Source organism: Mercenaria mercenaria, chromosome 10 (genome assembly GCF_021730395.1).
Source record: "Mercenaria mercenaria strain notata chromosome 10, MADL_Memer_1, whole genome shotgun sequence".
Classification (NCBI taxonomy): Eukaryota; Metazoa; Mollusca; class Bivalvia; order Venerida; family Veneridae; genus Mercenaria; species Mercenaria mercenaria.
In genome coordinates, this window is record NC_069370.1 from 28,274,023 (window position 1) to 28,301,703 (window position 27,681).

Consider the following 27,681-nt stretch of genomic DNA (forward strand, 5'->3'; position numbering starts at 1 on the left):
TTGAAAAGAGCTAGGCTAAGTTAGCCGGACACGTCTGTATCTGAAAAAGTTCTCTCTGTCTGTTCTAGGATCTTTATCTCACTCTGTCCCTCTGGTCAGATCGCGCTGTGTCTGTACTAGAAGAGGATGATTTCGCGCCCTGTGTGGCTGCAGTTGCTGTATGTAAAGTGCCTTTGAACGTGTTTATCATGAAAAGGGTGCTATATAAATCTGGTATAATAATAATAATAATAAATCAAATGAAGAACTTGTTAACACTCTAAAGGCCACAGTTGTGACTCTATCTTTATGAAACTTGGTCAGAATGTTTGTCTGATGATCTCTAGGTCAAGTTTGAAACTGGGTCATGTGGGGTCAAAAACTTGATCAGTAGGCCAGATCAACTCCGGTGAGCGATATAGGGCCATCATGGCCCTCTTTCTTGTTACTTAAACGTCTTCTCTGAAACTACTGGTCAGAATTGCACCAAACTTTGTCAGTTATGAGCATCCTGGCATGGACCTCTATCAAGTTTGTTCAAATGGTCCACCTTGGCCCCTTTTAGGATCCACCAGAGTTAGAAGTAGAAAAACCTTTAAAAAACTTCTTTTAATGAACTGCTTGATGGATCTTTATCGAACTTGGTCTGTAGCATCATTATAAGGTCTTCTCACAATTTTGTTCAAATAGGGCACTTGTTTTGAGTGGAGGGGGGTGGGGCGGCCATAGAGCTAAAATTAGAAATACCTTTAAATGACTTCTTCTCATGAACTGCTGGATGGATCTTCATTAAACTTAGTCTAAGCATCATTATAAGGTCCTCTCTCGAGTTTTTTCAAATGGGTGCACTTGGCCCCTTTTTGGGGCCACTAGAGCTAAAAAAAGAAATACCTATTAAACACTTCTTTTCATGAACCGCTTGCCGAAGCTTCATCAAACTGGGTCTGTAGCATCACTGTAATGTCCACTCCCAATTTTGTTCAAATGGGGGCATTTGGCCCCTTTTAGGGGCTGTAGAGCTAAAATTAGTAATACCTTTAAACGACTTCTTCCCATGAACTGCTAGATGGATCTTCATCACACTTGATCTGTAGCATCATAAGGTCCTCTCCTAAATTTGCTCAAATGGGGGAACTTGGCCCCTTTTAGGGGCTGCTAGAGTTAAAAATAGAAATGCCTTTAAAGGACGTCTTCTCATGAACTTGCTTCATGAGTCTTCATCAGGCCTTATCTGGACCATCATTATAAGGTCTTTTACCATGTTTGTTCAATTGGGGGCACTAATGGCCCCTTTCAGGGACCACTAGAGCTTGAAATAGAAATACCTTTAAAGTTCTTCTCATGAACCGCTTGATAGATCTTCATCAAACTTGGTCTGTAACATCATTATAAGGTCTTTAAAAATTATGCTAAATTTGTTTAAAAGGGGTGCACTTGGGCTCTTATGGGCCACTAGAGTTAAGTAGAAATACCTTTGAATGATTTCTTCTGCAGCCAATTGTATAAACAATGGTTAAAATATACCACGGTAAATTTATAACCGCGGTATATATCATGGTTAGGTAACCATTGAATATTTTCTCTTGTATAAACCAGTTTAACCGCGCGGTAACCTAACCACGTAAAATATTAATTTAACCACGGTAAATTTACCAATAATGTACTGCGCGCAAGACCGGCCTTCCATATAGTTCCTTGAACAAGGTACTTTTATGATGTCATCAGTATAATGATGTCATCAATACACGTGTGTACATATTGTGTTTTACCGATTTCAAGGTTATTAAACAGTGTAAACATTGCAGAGAGAGTCTGTGCATTTAATTAAAATATGGATTTTATAAGTATCCTCGGAGTAATGTGTGTTTAAAGTGACAGTAGGACTGTAAAAAGGAAATGCTGTTTGAAATGTCTACAAATGCGTTCTGTATTGATGAATATGGATTATCAAGTAAGATGTTTGCTTCTTTATTTCACATACTGTATCTATGTGTATGTAATGTACTGTAGAGCTAGTGCGCAATGGTGCAATACCGTTGTTAAATACATGCCTTTGTGGTCACAGTTTGCCTGGACATTGATACTGTGATGATGTTTTCTATTAACAAATGCGGATAAACGGACGAAAATATTTAACACGGGTCCCGTCAATACAACCGATTAGTGAATTACAGACGGGAGCCCTATAAAATCCACTCATGATTCGTCGTCGAATAAAATCTGTTGCCGTGGTGTCAGAGCTTGGTTCCGTTGTGTCCGTCGCTCCAAAGTCGGTCCAAGAAGTCCAACAAGTCCAACAAGTCTGTCTATGTTGTCAGCTGAACACCTAAATAACTTTTGCGTAATTTTTATGCCCCCAAAGGGAGGCATATAGTTTTTGAACGGTCTGTCAGTCTGTCCGCAATTTTCGTGTCCGGTCCATATCTTTGTCATCCATGGATGGATTTTCAAATAACTTGGCATGAATGTGTACCACAGTAAGACGACGTGTCGCGCGCAAGACCAAGGTCCGTAGCTAAAAATAGAAAAAACTTCAAATGACATCTCCTCCTAAACCGATGGTCCGAAGGGAGGCATATAGTTTTTGAACCGTCTGTCGGTCTGTCCGCAATTTTCGTGTCCGGTCCATATCTTTTTCATCCATGGATGGATTTTCAAATAACTTGGCATGAATGTGTACCACAGTAAGACGACGTGTCGCGCGCAAGACCCAGGTCCGTAGCTCAAAGGTCAAGGTCACAATTAGACGTTAAAGGTCATTTTTCATGATAGTGCATTGATGGGCGTGTCCGGTCCATATCTTTGTCATTCATGCATGGATTTTAAAATAACTACGCATGAATGTGTGGCACAGTAAGACGACGTGTCGCGCGCAAGACCCAGGTCCGTAGGTCAAAGGTCCTAAACTCTAACATCGGCCATAACTATTCATTCAAAGTGCCATCGGGGGCATGTGTCATCCTATGGAGACAGCTCTTGTTCATCTGTCAAGTCAATCAAATTTTGTCTGTCAATACGTCGAATTGTACGGCGGCCATGTTTGAGTGGTTACTTTGTGGTTACCAAGCTCCCGTAGGTGGGTTAAAATTAACCGTGGTTATATTGTGGTTACCACGAATGACGTTATTTATACAATCGCTTACCACGATGTTACCATGTTGGTTACTGGCACTTAGTGGTTACCGCGCGGTTAAATGTTTTATACAATTGGCTGCTGATGGTTATGCGTTTTTGGTGTGTGACAGCAAATTATAGAAAAAAGCCTTTATATAACTTTGGTTATAATGAACAGCTTAAAGGATTTTCACAAAACCTAGTTAGAAACAAAGTCAGATGGTTAAGGTTTTCTTCAGGTGAGCGACTTTGGCGGCCCATTTGGGCCTCTTGTTTTTGACAGTGGCAACAACAGTTGGAAACATGCTATCAAACTGAACAGGTTTTTAGCTCACCTGAGCACGAAGTGCTCATGGTGAGGTGTTGCGATCACGCTGTGCCCGTCCGTGCGTCAAGTCGCCTATTGTCAACATTTGTGTTTAAATGACATCTTCTCCAAAACCACTAAATGGATTTTGATGAAACATGGCCGTGATGTTCCTTGGGTGGTCCTTGACCAAAGTTGTTCAAACGGTTCCGCTTGGTTGCACATAAGGGCTGCCAGAACTAAAAATAGAAAAAACTTCAAATGACATCTCCTCCTAAACCGATGGTCCGATTTTGAAATAATTTCACACAAATAGTCCTTATGCTACCCTCTACCAAGATTGTTCAAATTATACCGATTCGTCAAAAAACATGGCCGCCAGAGGCGTGGTCACTTTTCCATATATGTATATAGAGGAAACTTTAAAAATCTTCTTGTATGAAACTGCTTGTCTGATTTTAGAATAATTTTACAAATGGTTCTTGTGTGACCCTCTACCAAGAGTGTTCAAATTATTTTGATTCTTCAAAAAACATGGCCGCCAGAGGGCGTGGTCACTTTTCCCTATATGTATATAGTTAAAACTTTAAAAATCTTCTTGTGTGAAACTGCTGGACCGATTTTAAAATAATTTGACACAAATGGTCCTTGTGTGACCCTCTCCCAAGATTGTTCAAATTATTTTGATTCTTCAAAAAACATGGCCGCATGTATATGTATATAGTGGAAACTTTAAAAATCTTTTTTATGTGAAACTGCTAGCCCAATTTTAAAATAAGTTTGCACAAATGGTTCTTGTGTCAACAGACCCTCTACCAAGATCGTTCAATTTTTTTGCTTTGTCAAAAAACATAGCTGCCGGGGCTGTGGTCACTTTTCTTCTCTGAATCAATAATAGCTAGAGCCTTGATATTTGGCATGTGATATCAGATTTTTAATGTGTACCATAATTATTCAAATTATTGCCCTAGGTTCAAAAGTGTGTGTGACATGTATATAATATAGGCTAACATAGAAGAAACCTAACTCTGTACTTATACAAACACACTAGAAGCCTTATACGCAGGTTAGCGCTTTAGGGACAATTACCCTCTTGTTTGTAGCTTCGTTCATATGATAGGAACTCGGCAGTATTCCCAGTGGCATTTCCAGTACATCATTATCTAATTATAGTTCAGGAAAAGCTTGATAGTGTGCATGTCTGTGAGTTGTCAGTCATTCATAATAGAGAAACCAGGTCAATCCAGTGTTTGAGTTTTAAATTGAGATATCTGTCTTGAAGCATATGTTAACATCAATGTTTCTTACTATTTTGTAATTTGTAGAGCTGTTAATTTGCAGGTTTCCTCAAGTGTCACCCTTGGCTTACAACATATGATAGATGGAAAGCTGTTTACATGTTCTGCCTCATTTGTCAACATATCTTCAACATATAATTGTACAACCATGTTCAAACCAGAAAGTGTTCAATGTAAGTTATACAATTGTTGCAGGGCCTTGAAGTTAGTCATATTATATATTGATAATCAGTTTCATCAGATTCTGAAGTGTCATGTTTATTCCAAAACTTTGCATATGATGGTGTTATGTTCAAACCTAAAGAAAGTCAAGCTCACAGGACCAGTGTCAAACAGTCATATTGCCATGTACATTTCATTTAATTGTATTATAAATAAAGATTTGTTAAATGAGGGACAAATTGTTCTGAATGATTAGACAGTGTTGCAGGCCTTACACTCATTAACAAGTGTATTTCTATGACTGTTGTATGTTATATTTCAATGCCTGTTGTATGTTCTATTTCTGTGCCTGTTGTATGTTCTATTTCAGTGTCTGTTGTATGTTCTATTTCTATGCCTGTTGTATGTTCTATTTCTGAGCCTGTTGTATGTTCTATTTCTGTGCCTGTTGTATGTTCTATTTCAATGTCTGTTGTATGTTCTTTTTCTATGCCTGTTGTATGTTCTATTTCTGTGCCTGTTGTATGTTCTATTTCAATGTCTGTTGTATGTTCTATTTCTATGCCTGTTGTATGTTCTGTTTCTGAGCCAGTTGTGTGTTCCATTTCTTCTATTTTTAGTCTGTTGTATGTTCGAATTCAATGCCTGTTGTATGTTCTATTTTTATGCTTGTTGTATGTTCTATTTCAGTGCCTGTTGTATGTTCTATTTCAGTGCCTGTTGTATGTTCTATTTCTGGGCCTGTTGTATGTTCTATTAAAATGCCTGTTGTATGTTCTATTAAAATGCCTGTTGTATGTTCTATTTCAGTGCCTGTTGTATGCTCTATTTCTACGTCTGTGTCTGTTGTATGTTATATTTCTATGCCTGTTGTATGTTCTATTTCTATGCCTGTTGTATGTTCTATTTCAATGCCTGTTGTATGTTTTATTTCTGTGCCTGTTGTATGTTCTATTTCTGTGCCTGTTGTATGTTCTATTTCTATGCCTGTTGTATGTTCTATCTCTATGCCTGTTGTATGTTCTATCTCTATGCCTGTTGTATGTTCTATCTCTATGCCTGTTGTATGTTCTGTTTCTGTGTCTGTTGTATGTTATATTTCTATGCCTGTTGTATGTTCTATTTCTATGCCTGTTGTATGTTCTATTTCAATGCCTGTTGTATGTTTTATTTCTGTGCCTGTTGTATGTTCTATTTCTGTGCCTGTTGTATGTTCTATCTCTATGCCTGTTGTATGTTCTATTTCTATGCCTGTTGTATGTTCTTTTTATGCCCCCGAAGGGAGGCATATTAGTTTTCAACTGTCCATCCATTCGTTCGTTCGTCACAATGTTAACTTTTTGCATGAAGGCACTTTACTCGCGAACCACTGCACCCAGGACCTTCAGACTTCACATGCTGATAGTACTTATTGAGAACATGACCCCTACTGACTTTGGGGTCACCAGGTCAAAGGTCAAGGTCACAGGGGCCAATGTTGACTCGTTCATTAGTTCGTTCGTCACAATGTTAACTTTTTGCACGAAGGCACTTTACTCGCGAACCACTGCACCCAGCACCTTCATACTTCACATGCTGATAGTACTTATTGAGTACATGACCCCTACTGACTTTGGGGTCACCAAGTCAAAGGTCAAGGTCACAGGGGCCAATGTTAACTCGTTTGTTTGTCACAACGTTAACTTTTTGCATGAAGGCACTTTACTCGCAAACCACTGCACCCAGGACCTTCAAACTTCACATGCTGATAGTACTTTTTGAGTACACGACCCTACTGACTTTGGGGTCACCATGTAAAAGGTCAAGGTCACAGGTGCCAATGTTAACTTTTTGCATGAAGGCACTTTACTTGCGAACCACTGCACCCAGGACCTTCAAACTTCACATGCTGATAGTACTTATTGAGTACATGACCCCTACTGACTTTGGGGTCACCAGGTCAAAGGTCAAGGTCACAGGGGCCAATGTTAACTTTTTGCATGAAGGCACTTTACTCGCGAACCACTGCACCCAGGACCTTCAAACTTCATATGCTGATAGTACTTACTGAGTACACGACTCCTACTGACTTTGGTGTCACCAGGTCAAAGGTCAAGGTCACAGGGGCCAGTGTTAACTTTTTGCATGAAGGCACTTTACTCACGAACCACTGCACCCAGGACCTTCAAACTTCACATGCAGATAGTACTTATTGAGTACACGACCCCTACTGACTTTGGGGTCACCAGGTCAAAGGTCAAGGTCACCAGGTCAAAGGTCAAGGTGCTGCGGGGGCATTTGTCACCATTAGTGACAGCTCTTGTTCTGTGTCTGTTGTATGTTCTATTTCTGTGCCTGTTGTATGTTCTGTTTCTATGCCTGTTGCATGTTCTTTTTCTGTGCCTGTTGTATGTTCTATTTCTATGTCTGATGCCTATTGTATGTTCTGATGTTTTTGTTCCTGTTGCATGTTCCATTTCTATGCCAGTTGTATGTTCTATTTCTATGTCTGATGCCTGTTGTACATGTATGTTTTGTTTTGGTGCCTGTTGTATGTTCTGTTTCTATGCCTGTTGTATGTTCTATTTCTATGTCTGATGCCTGTTGTATGTTCTATGTCTATGTTTGATGCCTGTTGTATGTTCTATTTCTATACCTGTTGTATGTTCTTTTTTTGTGCCTGTTCTGTGTTGTGTATGTTCTATTTCTGTGTCTGATGCCTGTTGTATGTTCTATTTTTGTGCCTGTGTATGTTCTATTTCTATGCCTGTTGTATTTCATTTGTGTGTATTAATGTATCAGGTAATTTGTCTTGACAGATGTTCCCTACATTTCACACTTGAGAACTTTCCCTCGGACAGAAGAACACAATCACCAGACAGAAGAAGGCTCGAACATTACATTGGCTTGTGAAGCTCATGGTAACCCTCGACCTGACTGGACCTGGAAATTCTTCCCCAAAAAGGTTGTGTTTTATGATATTATAATATAAATTCTCATGCTTAGTTCATTTAGTATTCTCCTTGGTATGAATTTTGTCTGTTATAGTCTTTACACATGTATCCTCCACAAAACTTAAAATACACACACAACTAAATTAATAATAATTCACAATTAACGTCACATATCTGAGATTTTCAGCTATAACAATATTGTCTTTATCACTACGCGGCACAGAATATATGAAGTCATGTACAGTAAAAATCATACTGCATTTAACGAAGTTCATGATTTATCTAGTTGAATGCTTAAATGTTAATAGATTTGATCTCACATTGACACTTTGTTCACGTCATACATCAACCTTTGATACTGTAATATCTGTGACGTCATTATCTCCTGGTCTCAGTTTAACAGCAACGTTCCTGGAACATACAAACTATCAGAAACAGTAAATTTGTTCAAACAACCTTAGAATTAAACTATTTACTAAATGTTGTTAGAATCAATTCATAAAAGTTTGGGGCGTGGCCGCTTGATTAAAGGTTAGAGCGTCGTACTTGACTTCTGTCTTGTAGAAATTCAACTGAGAGCGTTACACGTATGCTCGAGTTTTTCTTTACATAGACTGGTTCCTACATACTGCACTTTTAAGATCAAGATAAAACAAACCGGGAACTAAAACTGGTTTTGTGACCTACAAGCGTGACCATCGGTCTGCAGTGGCGTAGCCAGTATTACAATAGAACGCTATTTTTCGCAAAAATAAAATGAATTATTTTTATTCAAAATAATTTTAATTATTCAAAGTGAAAGACTCATTAAAATATTTTGGATGATAATGGCTATTTAAAAATAGCTCAAATAAAACAATGCTCAGAATAAAGTACTTTCAAGATAAGAGCTTTTAATTTTGCGCGGTAACTGACACGTAACATCATGACATATTTTTAATGTTTTGTAGCGTTTCTATGGTAATTCATTATTTCAGCATTATTAAACCAATAAGCATCGGATCAGAGACAGTTTAATGAATTTGTTTTAGAAGAATGAATATACAAACACATTTAGTTTGTCGTAAACGTTGTCGTAAATCCTTATGTTAGCTTTCAGTTGGGCATTCACACAATGTTACGGTATACTACCAGTACCTCCTTTAATATAGAATGAACAAAATAGGAGAGTCAAAATCTAAATTGTGTCACTTGTTTTCATAATATTTAAAGCACAGTGTTCTTTATCTTTTTAGGCATTTTATAATCTACATTTTACAGGTGAATAAGTCGAAAGTTCTACCATGCAAATTTGTTACTTGCCGATTGAGTTACCTAACTACAATGGATACTGGATCCTATCAATGTATCGTCTCAAACACAGTGAAAGGTGTTGACCGTTCTGCTACACAGACCTTATATCTGAAGGTCAATGGTATGTTAATTTAAATGACTTTAATGTGGTGTCTCATTGATGAGTGGTTCATATTGCTGACTAGTGATGAGAATCGGACAGCTGAAGCAGAATCGATTAATCGGTCCGATTCTGATCTCTCTCTGATTCTGATCTCTCTCCGATTCGATTAATCGAAAGAATCGGAACGGAAAGATCAATACAGACTTGTAATGTGGCAATATGGTAGTAACTGCAAACCTTTCTCAAGACTTTCAGATTATTGTATGACTACTTTTATTACTTTTTATGAAGAATTCTAAGACACAGCTGCTGTACTGTACAGCCTTTAGCAACTGTTGGGCAATTATGGCCCAGTTGTTCGAATCTTTAACCGGCTGTTAACCTATCTGCTGGTTAGATCTTGGTTCAAAATATTTGTCTTGATGGGATTTTTTTTATTTCACTATAAAGGCAGTTCTTAACTCAAAGATTTGTTTTTCAAATTCTTCTAAAATGTCGACATATAGCCTTAAAAGTTAACCAACCGATAGCTTAATCGGCTGTTCAAATGTTCGAACAAATAAGTCCAAACTGCGATCTGGGAGGAACTATTGGACCAAATGTAAAAGTAACCAGAATTCATCTTTTCTCTATGACTCAAGGCCTGGGATTCAAGTCGTGCTAGATGCACTGCCAAATTTGACATGGAAGATATGCTTGGGACATTGCTAGCAGGTCTGGAATTAGTTTATCATCTTTTTTTAAGTAAATCCACTATTTTGTATTGAGGGAATAATAAAAGCTTGTCAAATAAAACCTGAAAATTATTTCCAATTAGAAAAACGTGGGAGGGGTACCTTCGTTAATGTATGCTTTAAAGCATATTTTGCAAACAGCTCTAGTAATATCAAAATTTTCCTTAAAAGGAACCAACACCCGGCATTCAGGCTTCATGCAGAACCCAAAATATTTCAAGGCGTCTTATTTTTTACTGCCAGGGCAACAAAAATTTTATTATTGTTACGATCATGACAGCTAACCTGACGGCGTTCTCCAATTTAAAGAGCAGATATTTTGAAATACTAACCCAAAGATTATAAAAGAGCTAAAGTATTTAAGCTAAACAGCGAGAAGTATCTGAAAAAGTCCTGAAAGCGGGATTTTAATTTTTTAATAAAATCAGCGACTAGAATCGATTCTTTTTGGTCAGAATCGATGTCGCCGACTTTGAAACTTTGGCGATGATTAATCGAACATCGACGACAATCGGAACATCACTATTGCTGACTGCAAATCTCCTGCCCCTCACCACTGTTTGTTCAAGCCTTGCTCGGGTCATCATATGAGGAAGTGGTCTAACTGGCTTGTAGAATGTCTGATTCTATGCAGTTGCCCGGCTGTCTCTAAAATAATACAAATAGGAGAACCTTAGGTCTGTATATCTGTAGAAATAAGTAAATGAGTATCTGCTATGAAGCACATTTATAAATGAAAGTAAGCAGCTGAATTAAATGTCTATTATATAATTATATCCATATGATTATCGAAAGTTACCAAATGTCAACTGAAGAAAACATGCCACATTAAACTTTGAGACCATTTATCTCAGAATCTTGCTCTAAATGTTTCAGTTACTCTAAATGGGTTTTAGTAAGGACTTTAAGCTTTGTTATGTCACATTTTTATGCCTCATTGTTGGAGACCCTGGAGGCATAATATGTACGAAATGTTCATTTGTCGTTCAATCCATTCTTTTATCACATTTTCTTGTGTACTCAGCTTCTCCTACAGTTTCCATCCAATTCACATGGAATTTGGCATATAATTTATCATTAACATGAAGTGGATTTGCCTTATTTCGGGATTTTTATACGCCCAAAGGGATGTATTATATGTTATACCCCAGGTGTCTGCCTGTCCGTCCGTTAGCAATTTAGTGTCTGCTCTGTAACTTTTGAACCCCTTGAAGGATTTTGAAGAAACTTGACACAAATAATCACTACATCAAGATGACATGCAGAGCGCATGTTTTTGTTGGCTCGCTTTGAGGTCAGGGTAACACTTAGGGGTCAAAGGTCATATGACTTTGTTTTGTGTCCGCTCTGTAACTCTTGAACTGCTTGAACTTGACACAAATGTTCACATCAAGATGACGTGCAGAGCGTATGTTTGGATGGCTCGCTTCAAGGTCAAGGTCACACTTAGGAGTCAAAGGTCATACCTGAACCACTTAAAGGATTTCAAAGAAACTTGACACAAATAATTGCCATATTGAGCCACGTGCAGAGCGCATGTTCTGGATGGCTCACTTCAAGGTCAAGGTCACACTTTGGGGTCAAAGGTCATATGACTATGTTTCGTGTCGCTCTGTAACTCTTGAACTGCTTGAAGGATTTTAAAGGAACTTGGCACAAATGTTCACCATATCAAGATGACATGCAGAGCCTATGTTTTAGATGGCTCGCTTTAAGGTCAAGGTCACACTTAGGGGTCAAAGGTCATACCTTCAGGCATATATTGCGGTGCTCTTGTTTCTTCAGGTATGACCCTTAATTAAAACTCTTTCTCTACCTTATGTACTCAACTTTTACAGATCTCTTTAATGGATTGCTACTAAACTTGTCATATATATAGCATCCATTGCCATGGACCTTTCTCAATTTTTGTTTTTACAAATGGTACCTCTTGGTTGCATTTAGGAGCCCTTAGAGCTTTAAAAATGATTTATATTGGATAGTTACCAAACTGTGTGTGAAGTTTCCTCAGATTTATGCAAATGGTCTGCTTGAGCGACTCATTTTTCCAGGAATTTTTAGCTTGCACGATTTTTTTAAAAAATCTACGAGGCATTGTCGTCATTTGATCATTGGCGTCGGTGTCTGCATTGATTAAAATTTTTGTTTATGTCCACCTTTTCTCAAAAACAAAGAGCTACAGCTTTGAAACTTTGCACACTTGTTAATCATCTTGAAAGGACTATGTAGCCAAGAACCATAACTCTGATATGCATTTTGTCAGAACTATGGCCCTTTATTGAAATATTAATTAGGTCCACTTTTCCCCAAAAACTATAAGAGCTACAGCTTTGAAACTTTGAACACTTGTTAATCATCATTAGATGAGAAAGTTGCAGACGAGCAATGGCATGTTTTCCATACTAACAAAAGTGTTGCAATTCATGATACAGTGTGTCTTCATATATTTTGATGTCAGAAGATTAAGGTCAAGTGAGTGGCTGTAGGGTTGTCATGGCTAGCTTGTTTATTTCCATGTGGCTTTAATGTAAAATGTTGTCAATTTTTCAGTAAAACAACTTAGAAAATGGAGCAGTTTAGTACTATATTAAAATTATCCTGGCTGTCAGAAGTTTTAAAAGACTTGTAATCTTGTTACAGGCAGAGGTGTAACTTCTACTGCCGCACCAGTCAGTGTTGAATACAAAAAAGATAAAGGCTGTAAGTAACTTTTATATTTAAGAAATAATATATTACTTTGTCCTTGAATAAAACAATTGGAATTCAGATGTGAAGGAATTGTACCTCAATGATGCAGTTTGAGAGACATCATAATATGCATCAATGTGACATACAATAATTTATTCAAAAGAACTTCACTGTTGGAGAAATATAACTTCATTCTAACACAGTATCAAGGATAATAATAGTACTTATATCCACAAAATATTTGCATGTTTTTTAGGGATGGCAACGAGTACCGATTTTGGTACTTGAGTACTCTCCGATTTTTTCGATCAAGTACTCGATTATTCAGAAGTTTGTTTGTTTGTTTGTTTTGGGTTTAATGCCGTTTTTCAACAGTATTCAGAAGTGGTTTCTGTAACCAGAATAGGCAAGAATCGGCCATATTTAGCATTTGTTCACTATTAAAGGGAGATAATTCAAAATCATTAGTTGTTTCACCATGGCTACCGTAAGCAGTAATATAATGTTTCAAAACTCTTTTTTTAGCTCACCTGAGCCAAAGGCTCATGGTGAGCTTTTGTGACGGCTCAATGTCCGTCGTCCTTCGTGTGTCGTGTGTCCATCAACTTTAAGGTGAGCTTTTGTGATCGCACTTCGTCTGGCGTCCATCCGTAAACTTTTACTTTAAACGACATCTCCTCATAAACCGCTAGACCAATTTCATCCAAACTTCACAGGAATGTTCCTTGGGTGAAGCTCTACAAAAATTGTTCAAAGAATTGAATTCCAGAACTCTGGTTGCCATGACAACCGAAAGGAAAAACTTTAAAAATCTTCTTGTCCAAAACCACAGAGCCTAGGGCTTTGATATCTGGTGTGTAGCATCATCTAGTGGTCCTCTACAAAAATTGTTCAAATTATCCCCTAGGGTCAAATATGGCCCTGCCCTGGGGGTCACATGGTTTATATAGACTTATATAGGGAAAACTTTGAAAATCTTCTTGTACAAAACCACACGGCCTAGGGCTTTGATATTTGGTATGTAGCATCATCTAGTGGTCCTCTACCAAAATTTTTCAAATTATTCCTCTAGGATCAAATATGGCCCGCCCCGGGGGTCCCAAGTTTTACATAGAGTTATATATGAAAAAAAAGTTAAGTCTTCTTGTCTGAAACCACAACATGTAGACTGTTGATATTTGGTTTGTAGCATTGTCTTATGGTCCTCAACCAAAATTGTTCAGATTGTACCCTGGGGTGAAAAGAGGCCCTGCCCTGGCGGTCCTAAGTTTTATATAGACTTATATAGGAAAAAACTTTAAAAATCTTCTTGTCTGAAACCATACGACCTATGCTTTTGAAATTTGGCTTGATGCATTGTCTAGTAGTCCTCTACCAAAATTGTTCAAATTATGCCCCTGGGGTTAAAAGAGGCCCTGCCCTGGGGTCAGTTACTATGTGAGATATATAGGAAAAAAAACTTAAAAAATCATTTGATCCTATTTCCAAGACTGTTTAATTATAATTACCTGATGACCCCAAGTAATATGATGTCACTTGACTGTGACCTTGACCTACTGACCTACTTTCTTGTTTTTTAAGATACAGCCTTGAAATTTTGATGACATACACAGTTTTACACTGAATTACATTGACCATGAATGTGACCTACTGACTTTCTTAATATTTTATCATCAGTTTGATCTTTAAAACATGTAGCTCATATTACTCAGGTGAGCGATCCAGGGTCATTATGACCCTCTTGTTTAAGATAGTCCTTGTTTTAGCTCACCTGAGCACAAAGTGCTCATGGTGAGCTATTGTGATCATGCTGTGTCCGGCGTCCGTCCGGCGTCAACAATTGTGCTTAAATGACATCTCCTCCAAAACCACTGAATAGATTTTGATTAAACTTGGCTTGGATGTTCTTTGGGTGTTCCTCTACCAAAGTTGTTCAAATGGTTTCGCTTGGTTGCACATCAGAGGGGCCATCAGAGCTATAAATAGAAAAATCTTCGAACGACATCTTCTCCTAAACCATTGGTCCGATTTTAAAGTAATTTCACACAAATGGTCCTTACGTCACCCTCTACCAAGATTGTTTAAATTTTACCGATTTGTCAAAAAACATGGCAGCCAGGAGGCGTGGTCACTTTACCCTATATGTATAAAGTGGAAACTTTAAAAATCTTCTTGTGTGAAACTGCTTGCCCTTTTTTAAAATAATTTTACACAAATGGTCCTTGTATGACCCTCTACCAAGATTATTCAAATTATTACTATTCGTCAAAAAAACATGGCTGCCAGGAGGCGTTGTCACTTTTCCCTATATGTATATGGTGGAAATTTAAAAAATCTTCTTGTGTGAAACTGCTGCCCTGAGTTTAAAATAATTTATCACAAATGGTCCTTGTGATAATCTCTCCCAAGATTGTTCAGATTATTTTGATTTGTCAAAAAACATGGCCGCAAGAGGGTATGGTTACTTTCCCTATATATGTATGGTGGAAATTTTAGAAATCTTCTTTTGTGAGACTGCTGCCTTGATTTTAAAATAATTTTACACAAATGGTCCTTGTGTGACCCTCTGATTATTTTGATTTATTAAAAAGCATGGCCACCAGAGAGCTTGGTTACTTTTCCCTATATGTATATAGTGAAAACTTTAAAAATTGTGTGACATGTATATAATATAGGCTAACATAGAAGAAACCTAACTTTTTACTTGTACCATTACATTATACAAGTGGACTTGAAGCCTTGTACAGGTGAGCGCTTTAGGGTCAATGACCCTCTTGTTTTGAGTACTCGATTAATAAATTTCGTAATCGATACTCGTATCACCGAGCGAGTACTCGGTTAACCGTTGCCATCCCTAATGGTTTTTTTGTTTTATTTTCAATACACCACTGGTGTTTGACTCCATGACATAATAAAATTTAATGTGACATACAAACAGAGATTTTGTTGCATATGAATGTCACAGTTTCAGTCTTCATTGTTTAATCTGGAAAATAAATTGGGTCATGCTAGAATATACTTGTTACCCATATCTACCATATCTAACATCTAATTTTAATCTGTGATATAATTTTGCTATTTCATGTGGGTATATTTAAAATGTCTATCTTCCTCCCTGTGACTAAATAGCTTCAATACTACCTTGTGTGTATCTAAGTTGTATTAACCACTGGTTTCCAATATAGGAGACTCCTCCAGAAGAACTTTATCGATGTGTTTGAGGGTTGTATAAGATGCAGAAGATGCTTCTTTTCTAGAAGCTTCACTTGGTTCTTTGACATACAGATCAAATGCAAATCACCCTACGCAGGATTCATAGCATTTATAATCTTATCTGAAAGAGTTTTTGTAGTTTGGTGTCAGCCCGGCAACATCGGGTTTCGTAGTCTGGGCGTTGTACCATCGTCTTATATTGTCTGTGCTCTAAGGCTGACCGTTATTTGTGTCTAATATATAAACAAAATGGGCCTCCTTGGCTGAGTGGTTAAGGTCACTGACTTCCAACTACTTGCCCCTCACTGATGTGGGTTCGAGCCTCACTCGGGGCATTGAATTCTTCATGTGAAGAAGCCATCCAGCTGGCTTACAGAACGTCGGTGGTTCTATCCAGGTGCCTGCCCATGATGAAATAATGCATGGAGGGGCACTTGGGGTCTTCCTCTACCATCATAGCTGGAAAGTCACATTATGACCTATAATTGTGTGGGTGTGACGTTAAACCCAACAAAAACAAAAAAATATATATATAAAAAAATCAATAGGTAGTTTATCATATTTTGTGCAGTGAATTTCCTACATATCATATAACTTTCCAAAGTTTCATTAATTATTTATTAAAGTTTCACCATATGCAATTGGGGCGATTGTTTGCGCCAGCCTGGCAGTGATCCTTATTATTGTCTTCATCCTACTTGCGTTGAAAATGAGGGTAAGTTGTGTATCATATATTCTGATCAAGTCAATCTGTACAGAAATTTTGTTCTTTTACAACAATTTCGCAACTATTTCAGTTTGCAAATATACTGTCTTTAAAAAGCATCAAATCATTTCAAGGTTTATATTGAATTCTTAGTTATCTCAGGCTTTCAAGTGGCCCTAAAAATTCCTAATTAGCTCGACTTTTCGAGGAAAAAATAGAGCTATTGCACTCGCTCAGGTGTCGGCGTCAGCGTCGCCGTTGGTTAAAGTTTTTGATAAAGTCAAATATCTCTGTTACTATCAAAGCTATTGACTTGAAACTTAAAATACTTATTAACTATCAAAGTCTACACCAGGAGAAACAATCCCCATAACTCTGGTTTGAATTTTGACAGAATTATGCCCCTTTTTAACTTAAATTTTTTGGTTAAAGTTTTTGATAAAGTCAAATATCTCTGTTACTATCAAAGCTATTTTATTAAAGAATTTTGACATAGTTATGTCCCTTTTTAACTTGGAATTTTTTTTACTGGCAAAGCTCTAATTCAGAGTCAAGCACTGGGAAAAGTCGAGCGCGCTTGTCTTACGGAGAGCTCTTGTTTTTTTAGGCCTCCCTAAAATTCCTAAAAAACACTCAAAAAGTGCCAAATTCCTAAAAAATGCCCTTATTTTTAGCTTGACTATTCAAAGAATGGTAGAGCTATTGGACTCACCTGTGCTTCCGCGTCTGCGTCGGTGTCCCGATTTTGTTAAGTTTTGTATGTAAGCTGGTATCTCAGTAACCACTTGTGAGAATGGATTGAAACTTCACACACTTATTCACTGTGATAAACTGACTTACATTGCACAGGTTCCATTACTCTGTTTTGCTTTTTTACAAAATTATGCCCCTTTTTCGACTAAGAGATTTTTGGTTAAGGTTTTGTATGTAAGCTGGAATCTCAGTACCCACTGATGGGAATGGATTGAAACTTCACACACTTGTTCACTGTCATCATCTGACATGCACTAAGCAGGTCCCATAACCCTATTTTTTTTTTTTTTTACAAAATTATGTCTCATCTTTCCACTTAGCAGTTTTGGGCTGAATTCTTATAATTATGTAAGCTGGTGTCTCAGTACCCACAAATGGGAATGGATTGAAACTTCACACACTTGTCCACTGTCATGAGCTGATAAGCACTGTGTAGGTTCCATAACCCTGTTTCCCATTTTTAGCTCGACTATTCAAAGAATAGTAGAGCTATTGGACTCGCCCATGCGTCGGCGTCCGCGTCCCAATTTGGTTAAGTTTTTGTATGTAAGCTGGTTTCTCAGTAACCACTTGTGGGAATGGATTGAAACTTCACACACTTATTCATTGTGATAAACTGACTTACATTGCACAGGTTCCATAACTCTATTTGCTTTTTTACAAAATTATGCCCCTTTTTTGTCTTAATTTTTGGTTAAGGTTTTGTATGTAAGCTGGTATCTCAGTATCCACTAATGGGAAAGGATTGAAACTTCACACACTTGTTCACTATCATGAAATGACATGCATGGCAAAGGTTTAATAACTCTACTTTGCATTTTCACAAAATTATGCCCCTTTTTCAACTTAGCAGTTTTTAGCTCGACTATTCGAAGAATAGTCTAGCTATTCTACTCACCCTGGCGTCGGCGTCACACCTTGGTTAAGTTTTTGCATGCAAATACATACAGCTATCATTTAAAGGCATATAGCTTTGAAACTTATTTTTTCTTTTTCTAGGTCAATTACCAACCTCACTGGGCCAAGTCCCATAACTCTGACATGTATTTTGAGCAAATTATGCCCCCTTTCGGACTTAGAAAATTCTGGTTAAAGTTACTGTCTCCAAAACTAATGCAGATACTGAATTGAAACTTCACATGTGTCTTCGGGGTTATAAAACTAGTTGATAGCAGCAAGTCCCATAACTCTGGCCTTCATTTTGGCCAAATTATGCCCCCTTTTGGACTTAGAAAATTCTGGTTAAAATTTTGCGTGCAAGTACATATAGCTAATACTAAAAGGCATATAGTTTTGAAACTTATTTTTACTTTTTCTAGATCAATTACCAACCTCATTGAGACAAGTCCTATAACTCTGACATGTATTTTGAGCAAATTATGGCCCCTTTTGGACTTAGAAAATTCTGGTTAAAGTTTAACATGCAAGGTACTATCTCCAAAACTAATGCAGATATTGAATTGAAACTTCACATGTGTCTTCGGGGTTATAAAACTAGTTGATAGCAGCAAGTCCCATAACTCTGACCTTCATTTTGGCCAAAATATGTCCCCTTTTGGACTTAGAAAATCATGGTTAAAGTTTTGCGTGCAAGTACATAAAGTTATTACTGAAAGGCATATAGATTTGAAACTTATTTTTTTCTTTTTCTAGGTCAATTACCAACCTCACTGGGTCAAGTCCCATAACTCTGACATGTATTTTGGGCAAATTATGTCCCCTTTTGGACTTAGAAAATTCTGGTTAAAGTTTTACATGCATCCAAAACTAATGCAGATATTGAATTGAAACTTCACGTGTCTTCGGGGTTATAAAACTACAGTCTAACATGTACTAACGGTCACCTCCAATCAGCGGTCACCTCCGTTCAGCGGCCATTTTATGATGCCCCCGACGGATTTTCCTCTATTTTATCACTTTATTCAGCGGCCACCGGCCACCGAAATTGCCTGCCGACCGCCGTATTTGACCCCTTTCAGCGGCCATTTTTCTTCCAATACCAATTATTTTTAGGCAATAATCGCCGAAGATACCCGATTTTTCAGAAGCACGTGATTGCTAAGTTTATTCACCGGCCACCGAAATTGCCTCCCGACCGCCGTATTTGACCCCTTTCAGCGGCCATTTTTCTTCCAAAACCAATTATTTTTAGGCAGTAATCGCCGAAGATACCCGATTTTTCAGAAGCACGTGATTGCTAAGTTTCGCATGACTTCACTACAAGAAAGACAAAATGACATGAGCTTCTCAATTAAAACTGATAACCAAAGGTGTAATCCCCTTTTTGTTATTATCAAATGGCCAGTAATTATCGGCAATTAGCGTGTCACCTCATGTCAATTTTGTTGTTCACAGTTTGACCTCGGTTAAAGATAATACTCGATAACTAATTAGTAGCATATTTGTGATTTTTTATACTTCTGTCATCAAAATACTATTGAATTTATACGAAATTAATTGTGTTTGAAAAAAAATATAAACCACTCTATCTTTTACGGAACGTAACGGCAATCTTAGATTTAGCGTAGACAATAAGCGCGGAGAGTAGCTTCCCTTACCAAAATGGCGAAAATTGTAAACAAACTTGTTTTGAAGTTGGAAAATTGTCTGTAAAAATTTTTGTAGTAAAAAACCACGCCGGAGTTTTAGATTGCTAAGAAGACCATTCGTATTGCGAAGGCAAATGCACGTCATTGAATCCTGGTAAAATAATAATGGAAAACCCAAAGAAATGGGCCTAAAGGCTAAACTGGTCAGAAGTCTGAAAAATACTTATACTGGCTGCACCTCCGATCAGCGGTCACCTGGCTTAAGCGGCCAAATTGTCTGCTTCCCTTGGCTGGCTGCTTAAGACAGGTTAGACTGTAGTTGATAGCAGCAAGTCCCATAACTCTGATATGCATTTGGTCAAATTATGTCCCCTTTTAAACTTAAAACTCCTTTGATATTTAACCTTTTTGGGTAATATTTTCGTGCTTCTGGGACAATATTTCGAATAGTCGAGCTTGGCTGTCTTACGGACAGCTCTTGTTGGTTAAATTCTTATTATGTGAGCTAGTATCTCAGTACCCACTTATGGGAATGGATTGAAACTTAACACACTTGTCCACTGTCATGAGCTGATAAGCACTGTGCAGGTTCCATAACCCTGTTTCGCATTTTTACAAAATTATGCCCCTTTTTCGACTTTTGTATTCATTCAATTGACAAGGCTGTTGAATAGTCGAGCGTTGCTGTCTTCCAACAGCTCTTGTTATAAATTATCCCTAATTTTTTTGTAATTTCTGTCTGAACTTAAACATATTTTTGCACAAAGTCATGAACCAATTAAGTTAATAGGTCTCCCCCATAGGTGGGGGAGACATTTGTTTTTGCCTCCGCCATTTGTCCGTCCGTCAGTCGGCATTAAGCTTGTCTGGTTTGCACAGGTCAAACTGCTGGCTGGATTTCGACGAAACTTCACAGGAGTGACCAGTACCAAGCCATGTTTTGCATACCGCCGACACGTTCCGCTTCGCTGCAAAAAATGGCCACCAGAGCTAAAAATAGAAAAATCTTGTCCGCATTTCACAGGTCAAACTGCTGGCTGGATTTCGACGAAACTTCACTGGAGTGATTAGTACCATGCCTAGTTGTGTATATCGCCGACACGTTCTGCTTCGTTGCAAAAAAAGGCTGCCAGAGCTAAAGATAGAAAAATTTTGTCCGCCTTTCACAGGTCAAGCTGCTGGCTGGATTTAAACGAAACTTCACAGGAGTGATCAGTACTAACCCTAGTTGTGCATGTCACTGGCACGTTCTGCTTTGCTGCACAAAATGGCCACCAGAGCTAAAAATAGAAAAATCTTTTCCGCCTTTCACAGGTCGAACTGCTGGCTGGATTTCGACGAAACTTCACAGGAGTAATCTGTACCAACCCTAGTTGTGCATACTGCTGGCATGTTCCACTTCTATGCACAAAATGGCCACCAGAGCTATAAATAGAAAAATCTTGTCCAGCTTTCATAGGTGAAATTGCTGGACAGATTTCGACGAAACCTCACAGGAGTGATCAGGATCAAGCCTAGTTGTGCAGATTGCCGACATGTTCAAGTTATGCCCCGTTTTCAACTTAGAATTGTTCGGTTAAAGGTTTTGATAAAGTCAAATATCTCTGTTACTATCAAAGCTTTTGACTTGAAACTTAAAATAGCTATTTACTATCAAAGTCTACACCAGGAGAAACAATCCCCATAACTCTGATTTGAATTTTGACAGAGTTATGCCCCTTTTTAACTTAGAATTTTTTAGTTAAAGTTTAATAAAGTTTTTACTGGCAAAGCTCTAATTCAGAGTCAAGCACTGAGAAACGTTGAGCATGCTGTCTTATGGACTACTCTTGTTTTTTTGCTGAATTTTCTAAGTATATTTTGAAGTTTTGAAAAATCAAGAGTTTAATTAGAAAAAATTACAATCCAAATTTGCAGAACTACCTTAAAGGTAGATAAGTTTGTTGTTCTGTATAAGAGGTTAATTTTGCAGTGCAGAAATATTTGCAAATAAAGTTTCACAGTTGTCAGTGCCAAATACCACCATGAAAATTGAGCAATATATTTATGCCCCCCTTCCAAGAAGGAGGGGTATATTCTTTTGCAGATGTCAGTCGATCTGTATGTAAACCAGTCTGTTTCCGGTTGGTAACTCAAGAACACTTGGGCCTAGGATCATGAAAGTTGATAGGGAGGTTGGTCATGACCAGCAGATGGCCCCTATTGATTTTGAGATCAGTAGGTCAAAGGTCAAGGTCACAGTGACCAGGAACAGTTAAACGGTTTCTGGATGAAAACTCAAGAACGCTTGGGCCTAGGATCATGAAAGTTAATAAAGAGGTTGGTCATAACCAGCGCATGACCTCTATAGATTTTGAGTTCAATAGGTCAAAAGTCAAGGTCACAGAGAGGCGTAACAGTTAAACAGTTTCCAGATGATAACTCAAGAATTCATGGGCCTAGGATCATGAAAGTTTATAGGGAGGTTGGTCATGACCAGCAGATGACCCCTATTGATCTTGAGATCAGTAGGTCAAAGGTCAAGGTCACAGTGACCAGGAAAAGTTAAACGGTTTCCAGATGATAACTCGAGAACACTTGGGCCTAGGATCATGAAAGTTGATAGGAACGTTGGTCATAAAAGCAAATGACCCCTGTTGATTTTGATATCAGTAGGTCAAAGGTCAAGGTCACAGTGAACCGGAACAGTTAAATGGTTTCCGGATGATAACTCAAGAACGCTTGGGCCTAGGATCATGAAAGTTGATAGGGAGGTTGATCATGACCAGCAGATGACCCCTACTGATTTTGAGGCCAGTAGGTCAAAGGTCAAGATCACAGTGACCAGGAACAGTTAAACGGTTTCCAGATAACTCAAGAATGCTTGGGCCTAGGATCATGAAAGCTGATGTGGATGTTAATCATGACCAGCAGGTGACCTGTATTGATTTTGAGGTCAGTAGCTCAAAGGTCAAGGTCTCAGTGACTCTGAATAATTAAAAAGCTTCCGGATGATAACTTGAGAACAATTGGGCCTAGGATCACCAAACTTGATAGGGAGGTTGATCATGATAGCAGATGACCCCTATAGGTTTTGAAGTCAGTAGGTCAAAGGTCAAGGTCACAATGACCTGGAACAGTTAAACAGTTTCTGGATGGCAACTCAAAAACGCTTGGGTCTTGGATCACGAAACTTGATAGAGGTTGGTCATGATCAGCAGATGACCCCTATTGATTTTGAGGTCAATAGGTTAAAAGTCAAGGTCACATTGACCCAGAACAGTAGAACTTTTGTGTATAGTGACCAAATAATTTCTATTCCTTTTGCAATTACTGAATGCATCAACATTCATGTTCTACGAGCTCTAGTTTGATTTGTTTCACACTTAAGGCTAAACTGCTAAAACTTCTTAATATTGTGTTAGTTGCTTGCTTTTGTTGTAACAAATAATTACTTGATGGAAAAGTGTAATTTCAGCAGTTCTTTTATTGATAACTATTCAGTTAACCAAGTGACTACATATTATTTATTCATCACAGTTGCAGTCTGCTGTTTAGCTCACCTAAGCTCGGGTATGCTATTGTGATCACTCACTGTCTGTCAGTCTGTTGCCCGTCACTTCATCCACACTTATGACATCTCCTCTGAAATTGTGAGATGGAAGTTGATGAAACATGGCCGTGGTGGTCTTCCTCCAAAATTGTTTGAACTTTTTCCCTTGGTTGCACACAGGGGGCCGCCAGAGCTAAAAATAGAAAAATCTTCAAACAACATATCCCCTTAAACTGCTAGTCCAATTTTTTCACAGCTAGTTTCAAAGCTATAGATCAAAAAGTTTTGTCAAAATGTGGACTGGTATGAAAAACTTAACTAAGGTGTGACGCCGACGCCTTGGTGAGTAGGATAGCGTCATTTATTCTTCGAATAGTGGAGCTAAAAATGACCACACCCCTAGCAGCCATGTCTTTTTGAGGAATTGAAACTAACTTGGACCCAAGGACCATTTTTGTGAAATTATTTCAAAATCATGCCAACAGTTACATACAAGAAAGTTTCCACTATATACAGCCAGCAGGGGATTTTTAAAGTTTCCACTTTATACATATAGGGAAAAGTTATCACATCTCCTGGTGGCCATGTTCATTGACAAATCAAAATAACTTGAACATTCTTCATAAAGGATCATCAAAGATACGTTTGTGTAAAATTATTTTAAAATTGGGCCAGTTGTTTTGGACCGGAAGAATTTTAAAAGTTTCTAAAGTATACATAGAGGGGCAAAATGACCACGCCTTCTGGCGGCCATCTTTTTTGACAAATCAAAATAATTTGAATAATCTTGGCAGAAAGTTACAATTTTTGTACAATTTTTTAGCTCACCTGAGCACAAAGTGCTCATGTTGAGGTATTATGATCACGCTGTGTCCGTCGTCCGTCCGTGCGTCAAGTCGTCCGTCGTCAACATTTGTGTTTAAACGACATCTCCTCCAAAACCACTGAATAGATTTTAATGAAACTTGGCCATGATGTTTCTTGGGTGGTCCTGTACCAAAGTTGTTCAAACGGTTTTGCTTGGTTGCACATAGGGGCTGCCAGAGCTAAAAATAGAAAAAAAACTTCAAACGAATCTTCAAACGAAATCTTTTTTGTGTGAAACTGCTGGCCCGATTTTAAAATAATTTTGCACAAATGGTTCTTGTGTGGCCCTCTACCAAGATTGTTCAAATTATTCCGATTCGTCAAAAAACATGGCTGTCAGGGGGCGTGGTCACTTTTCTTCTCTGAATCAATAGTGGCTAGAGCCTTGATATTTGGCATGTGATATTAGATTTGTAATGTCTACCATAATTGTTCAAATTATTACTCTAGGTTCAAAAGTGTGTGTGATATGTATATAATATAGGTTAACATAGAAGAAACCTAACTCTGTACTTATACAAACATACTTGAAGCCTTGTACACAGGTGAGCGCTTTAGGGTCAATGACCCCCTTGTTTTTATTTTAAAATCGAGCCAGCACTTTAATACAAGAAAATAATTGTTTATGATATAAGCGGTACTGCAATAAGCGGCATAATTAAAATTTACAATGATCATTTTGGCTGAATTATGGCCCTTTTTGGACTTGGAAATTGGTTTAGTTTTCCATACAAGTCCACCTTTTGTCAAAACTATTTGACATGTGGCTTTGAAACTTTGAATACTTGTTCATTATCATGATCTCTATCTGTAGTCAAGGGTATGTAACTATGTCAAAGATATTTGGCTGAATTTTGACCCCTTTTTGAACTTGGAAGTTGGTTCAGTTTTCGTACCAGTCCATATTTTGTGTAAACTGTTTGACATTATGGCTTTGAAACATTTATCACTTGTGTATTATAACAGTCTTTATCTGTAGGCAAGAGTACATAACTCTATCAAGTACTTTGGCTGAATTATGGCCCTTTATTGGACGTGGATATTGGTTCAGTTTTCACACAAGTCTACATTTTATCTAAACTGTTTGACATATGGCTTTGAAACTTTGACAACTTTTTTACCATCATAGTCTTTATATCTAGGCAAGACTAAATAACTTGGACAAGGAATTTGGCTCAGTTATGGTGCTTTTTTGACATAGAAATTAGTTAATAATAATAATATGTTACACATTGCCATATAGTGCAAGACTTATCCAGTTCCACAAATACAGGTACATTGTTTGTCTTATCTATTTTCCTTCTTTTAATCTGAAAATCTGTGGTAATATTTTGACCCCATACCTTGAAAATTTTGAAACAGCAGGCGCAATTTTAAAATAAGTTTAAGCAAATCTGTCTTGGGTGGCACTTTACATACAAATTATACTGTTTTGTCATAAAACATGACTACCAGTGGTTTTTGTTTGTTTGATATTGTCTCGTAGTATCCTATGTCATCATTCCCCCAACATCTTAACCTCCCCCCCCCCCCCCCCCCCCCCCCCCCCCCCACACACACACACCCCAATACACACATATGCATTGTCTGCCCATATATATTTAGTAGACACTTTTTAAAAAAAGATGTCGGAAAACACTGGCACTTTTTCAGAATAATTTAACTGACATTTTCTTTGCACAACCATCAGATTCTGCCAAAACTGTTCAAGCAAGCAGCGTAACTTAGTTGTTGTAAAAAATTTGTTTCGCAAACATTTTCATTTATTCAGTACTTGTAGTGATGATATTTCAGAGACGAGAACATATGTTACATGAACGGTTAACAAGAATGCATGATGAGAACCTTGATGACCAGGAGGTTGAACTTCTTGATGAAAATATACAGCCGGATAACTCCGAACTGGTTTGTGGTTTATGCCTTTGTTACAGTGTAAATAGTCCTTATTTGTACCAGTCAATAGTAAGTTCAGAACAGCATTTTAGCTCAATTATGCAAAGAATAGTCTGAGCTATATTCTACTCACCCTGGCATCGGCATAGGCGTCAAACCTTGGTTAAAGTTTTGCATGCAGGTACATATGGCTATTATTTAAAGGCATATAGCTTTGGAACTTATTTTTTCTTTTTCAAGGTCAATTACCAACCTCACTGGGTCAAGTCCCATAGCTCTAACATGTATTTTGGCCAAACTATACCCCCTTTTGGACTTAGAAAAATCCTGGTTAAAGTTATGCAAGCAAGTTACTGTCTCCAAAACTAATGCAGATATTGGATTGAAACTTCACATGTGTCTTCCGGGTTATAAAACTAGGTGATAGCATCAAGTCGCATAACTCTGACAATGCAATCTGGCCGAATTATGCCCCCTTTTGGACTTAAAAGATCCTGGTTAAAGTTTTGCATGCAAGTACATATAACTTTTATTTAAAGGCATATAGATTTGAAACTTATTTTTTCTTTTTCTAGGTCAATTACCAACCTCACAGAATCGAGTCCCATAACTCTGACATGTATTTTGAGCATATTATGCCCCCTTTTGGACTTAGAAAATCCTTGTTAAAGTTTTGCATGCAAGTTACTAGCAGATATTGATTTGCAACTTCACATGTGTCTTCAGGATTATAAAACTATGTGATAGCATCCAGTCCCATAACTCTGACACGTATTTTGGGCAGATTATGCCCCACCCACTTCTGGACTTAGAAAATCCTGGTTAAAGTTTTGCATGCAAATTACTCTCCCAAAAAACTAATGCAAATATTGAATTGGAAACTTCACACCTTTCTTCAGGTTTATTAGTCCCCTACTGGTTGAAAACCAGTTTCGGGGACTATAGGAATGCGCTTTTCTGTCATTCCGTCATTCTGTCATTCCGTCCGTCCGCAATTTCGTGTCCGGTCCATAACTCTTTTATCCATGAAGGGATTTTAATATTACTTGGCACAAATGTTCCCCATGATGAGACGACGTGTCATGGGCAAAACCCGGACCCCTAGCTTAAAGATCAAGGTCACAATTGGAGGTCAAAGGTCAACAGAGCTTTTTTCCTGTCCGGTCCATAACTCTCCCATCCTTGAAGGGATTTTAATATCACATGGCACAATTGTACCTAATAATAAGATGATGTGTCATGGACAACTTTCAGACCCCTAGCTCAAAGGTCAAGGTCACACTTAGCAGTCAAATGTTAACATGGCATGAACAGGGTCTGTTTCGTGTCCGGTCCATAACTCTTTCATCCATGAAGGGATTTTAATATTACTTGGCAAAAATGTTCCCCATGATGAGGCGATGTGTCGTGCGCAAAACCCATACCCCTAGCTCAAAGGTCAAGGTCACAATTTGAGGTCAAAGGTCAACAGGGCTTTTTTCCTGTCCGGTCCATAACTCTCCCATCTATGAAGGGATTTTAATATCAGTTGGCACAATTGTACCTCTTAATAAGACG

General features: G+C 38.0%; 1 protein-coding gene across 1 annotated transcript in view; it reads left to right on the forward strand.

Annotated features, from left to right (window-relative positions):
- The window catches only part of LOC123560855 (vascular endothelial growth factor receptor 1-like), a 100,451-nt gene that overhangs the window by 61,305 nt on the left and 11,465 nt on the right, over positions 1 to 27,681 (forward strand). Inside the window, exons 4-9 of the mRNA XM_053516837.1 lie at positions 4,742 to 4,871; positions 7,659 to 7,804; positions 9,054 to 9,207; positions 12,564 to 12,623; positions 16,451 to 16,539; positions 26,026 to 26,136. Of these exons, the coding sequence (XP_053372812.1) occupies positions 4,742 to 4,871; positions 7,659 to 7,804; positions 9,054 to 9,207; positions 12,564 to 12,623; positions 16,451 to 16,539; positions 26,026 to 26,136 (690 nt within the window). The remainder of the gene's footprint in view (positions 1 to 4,741; positions 4,872 to 7,658; positions 7,805 to 9,053; positions 9,208 to 12,563; positions 12,624 to 16,450; positions 16,540 to 26,025; positions 26,137 to 27,681) is intronic.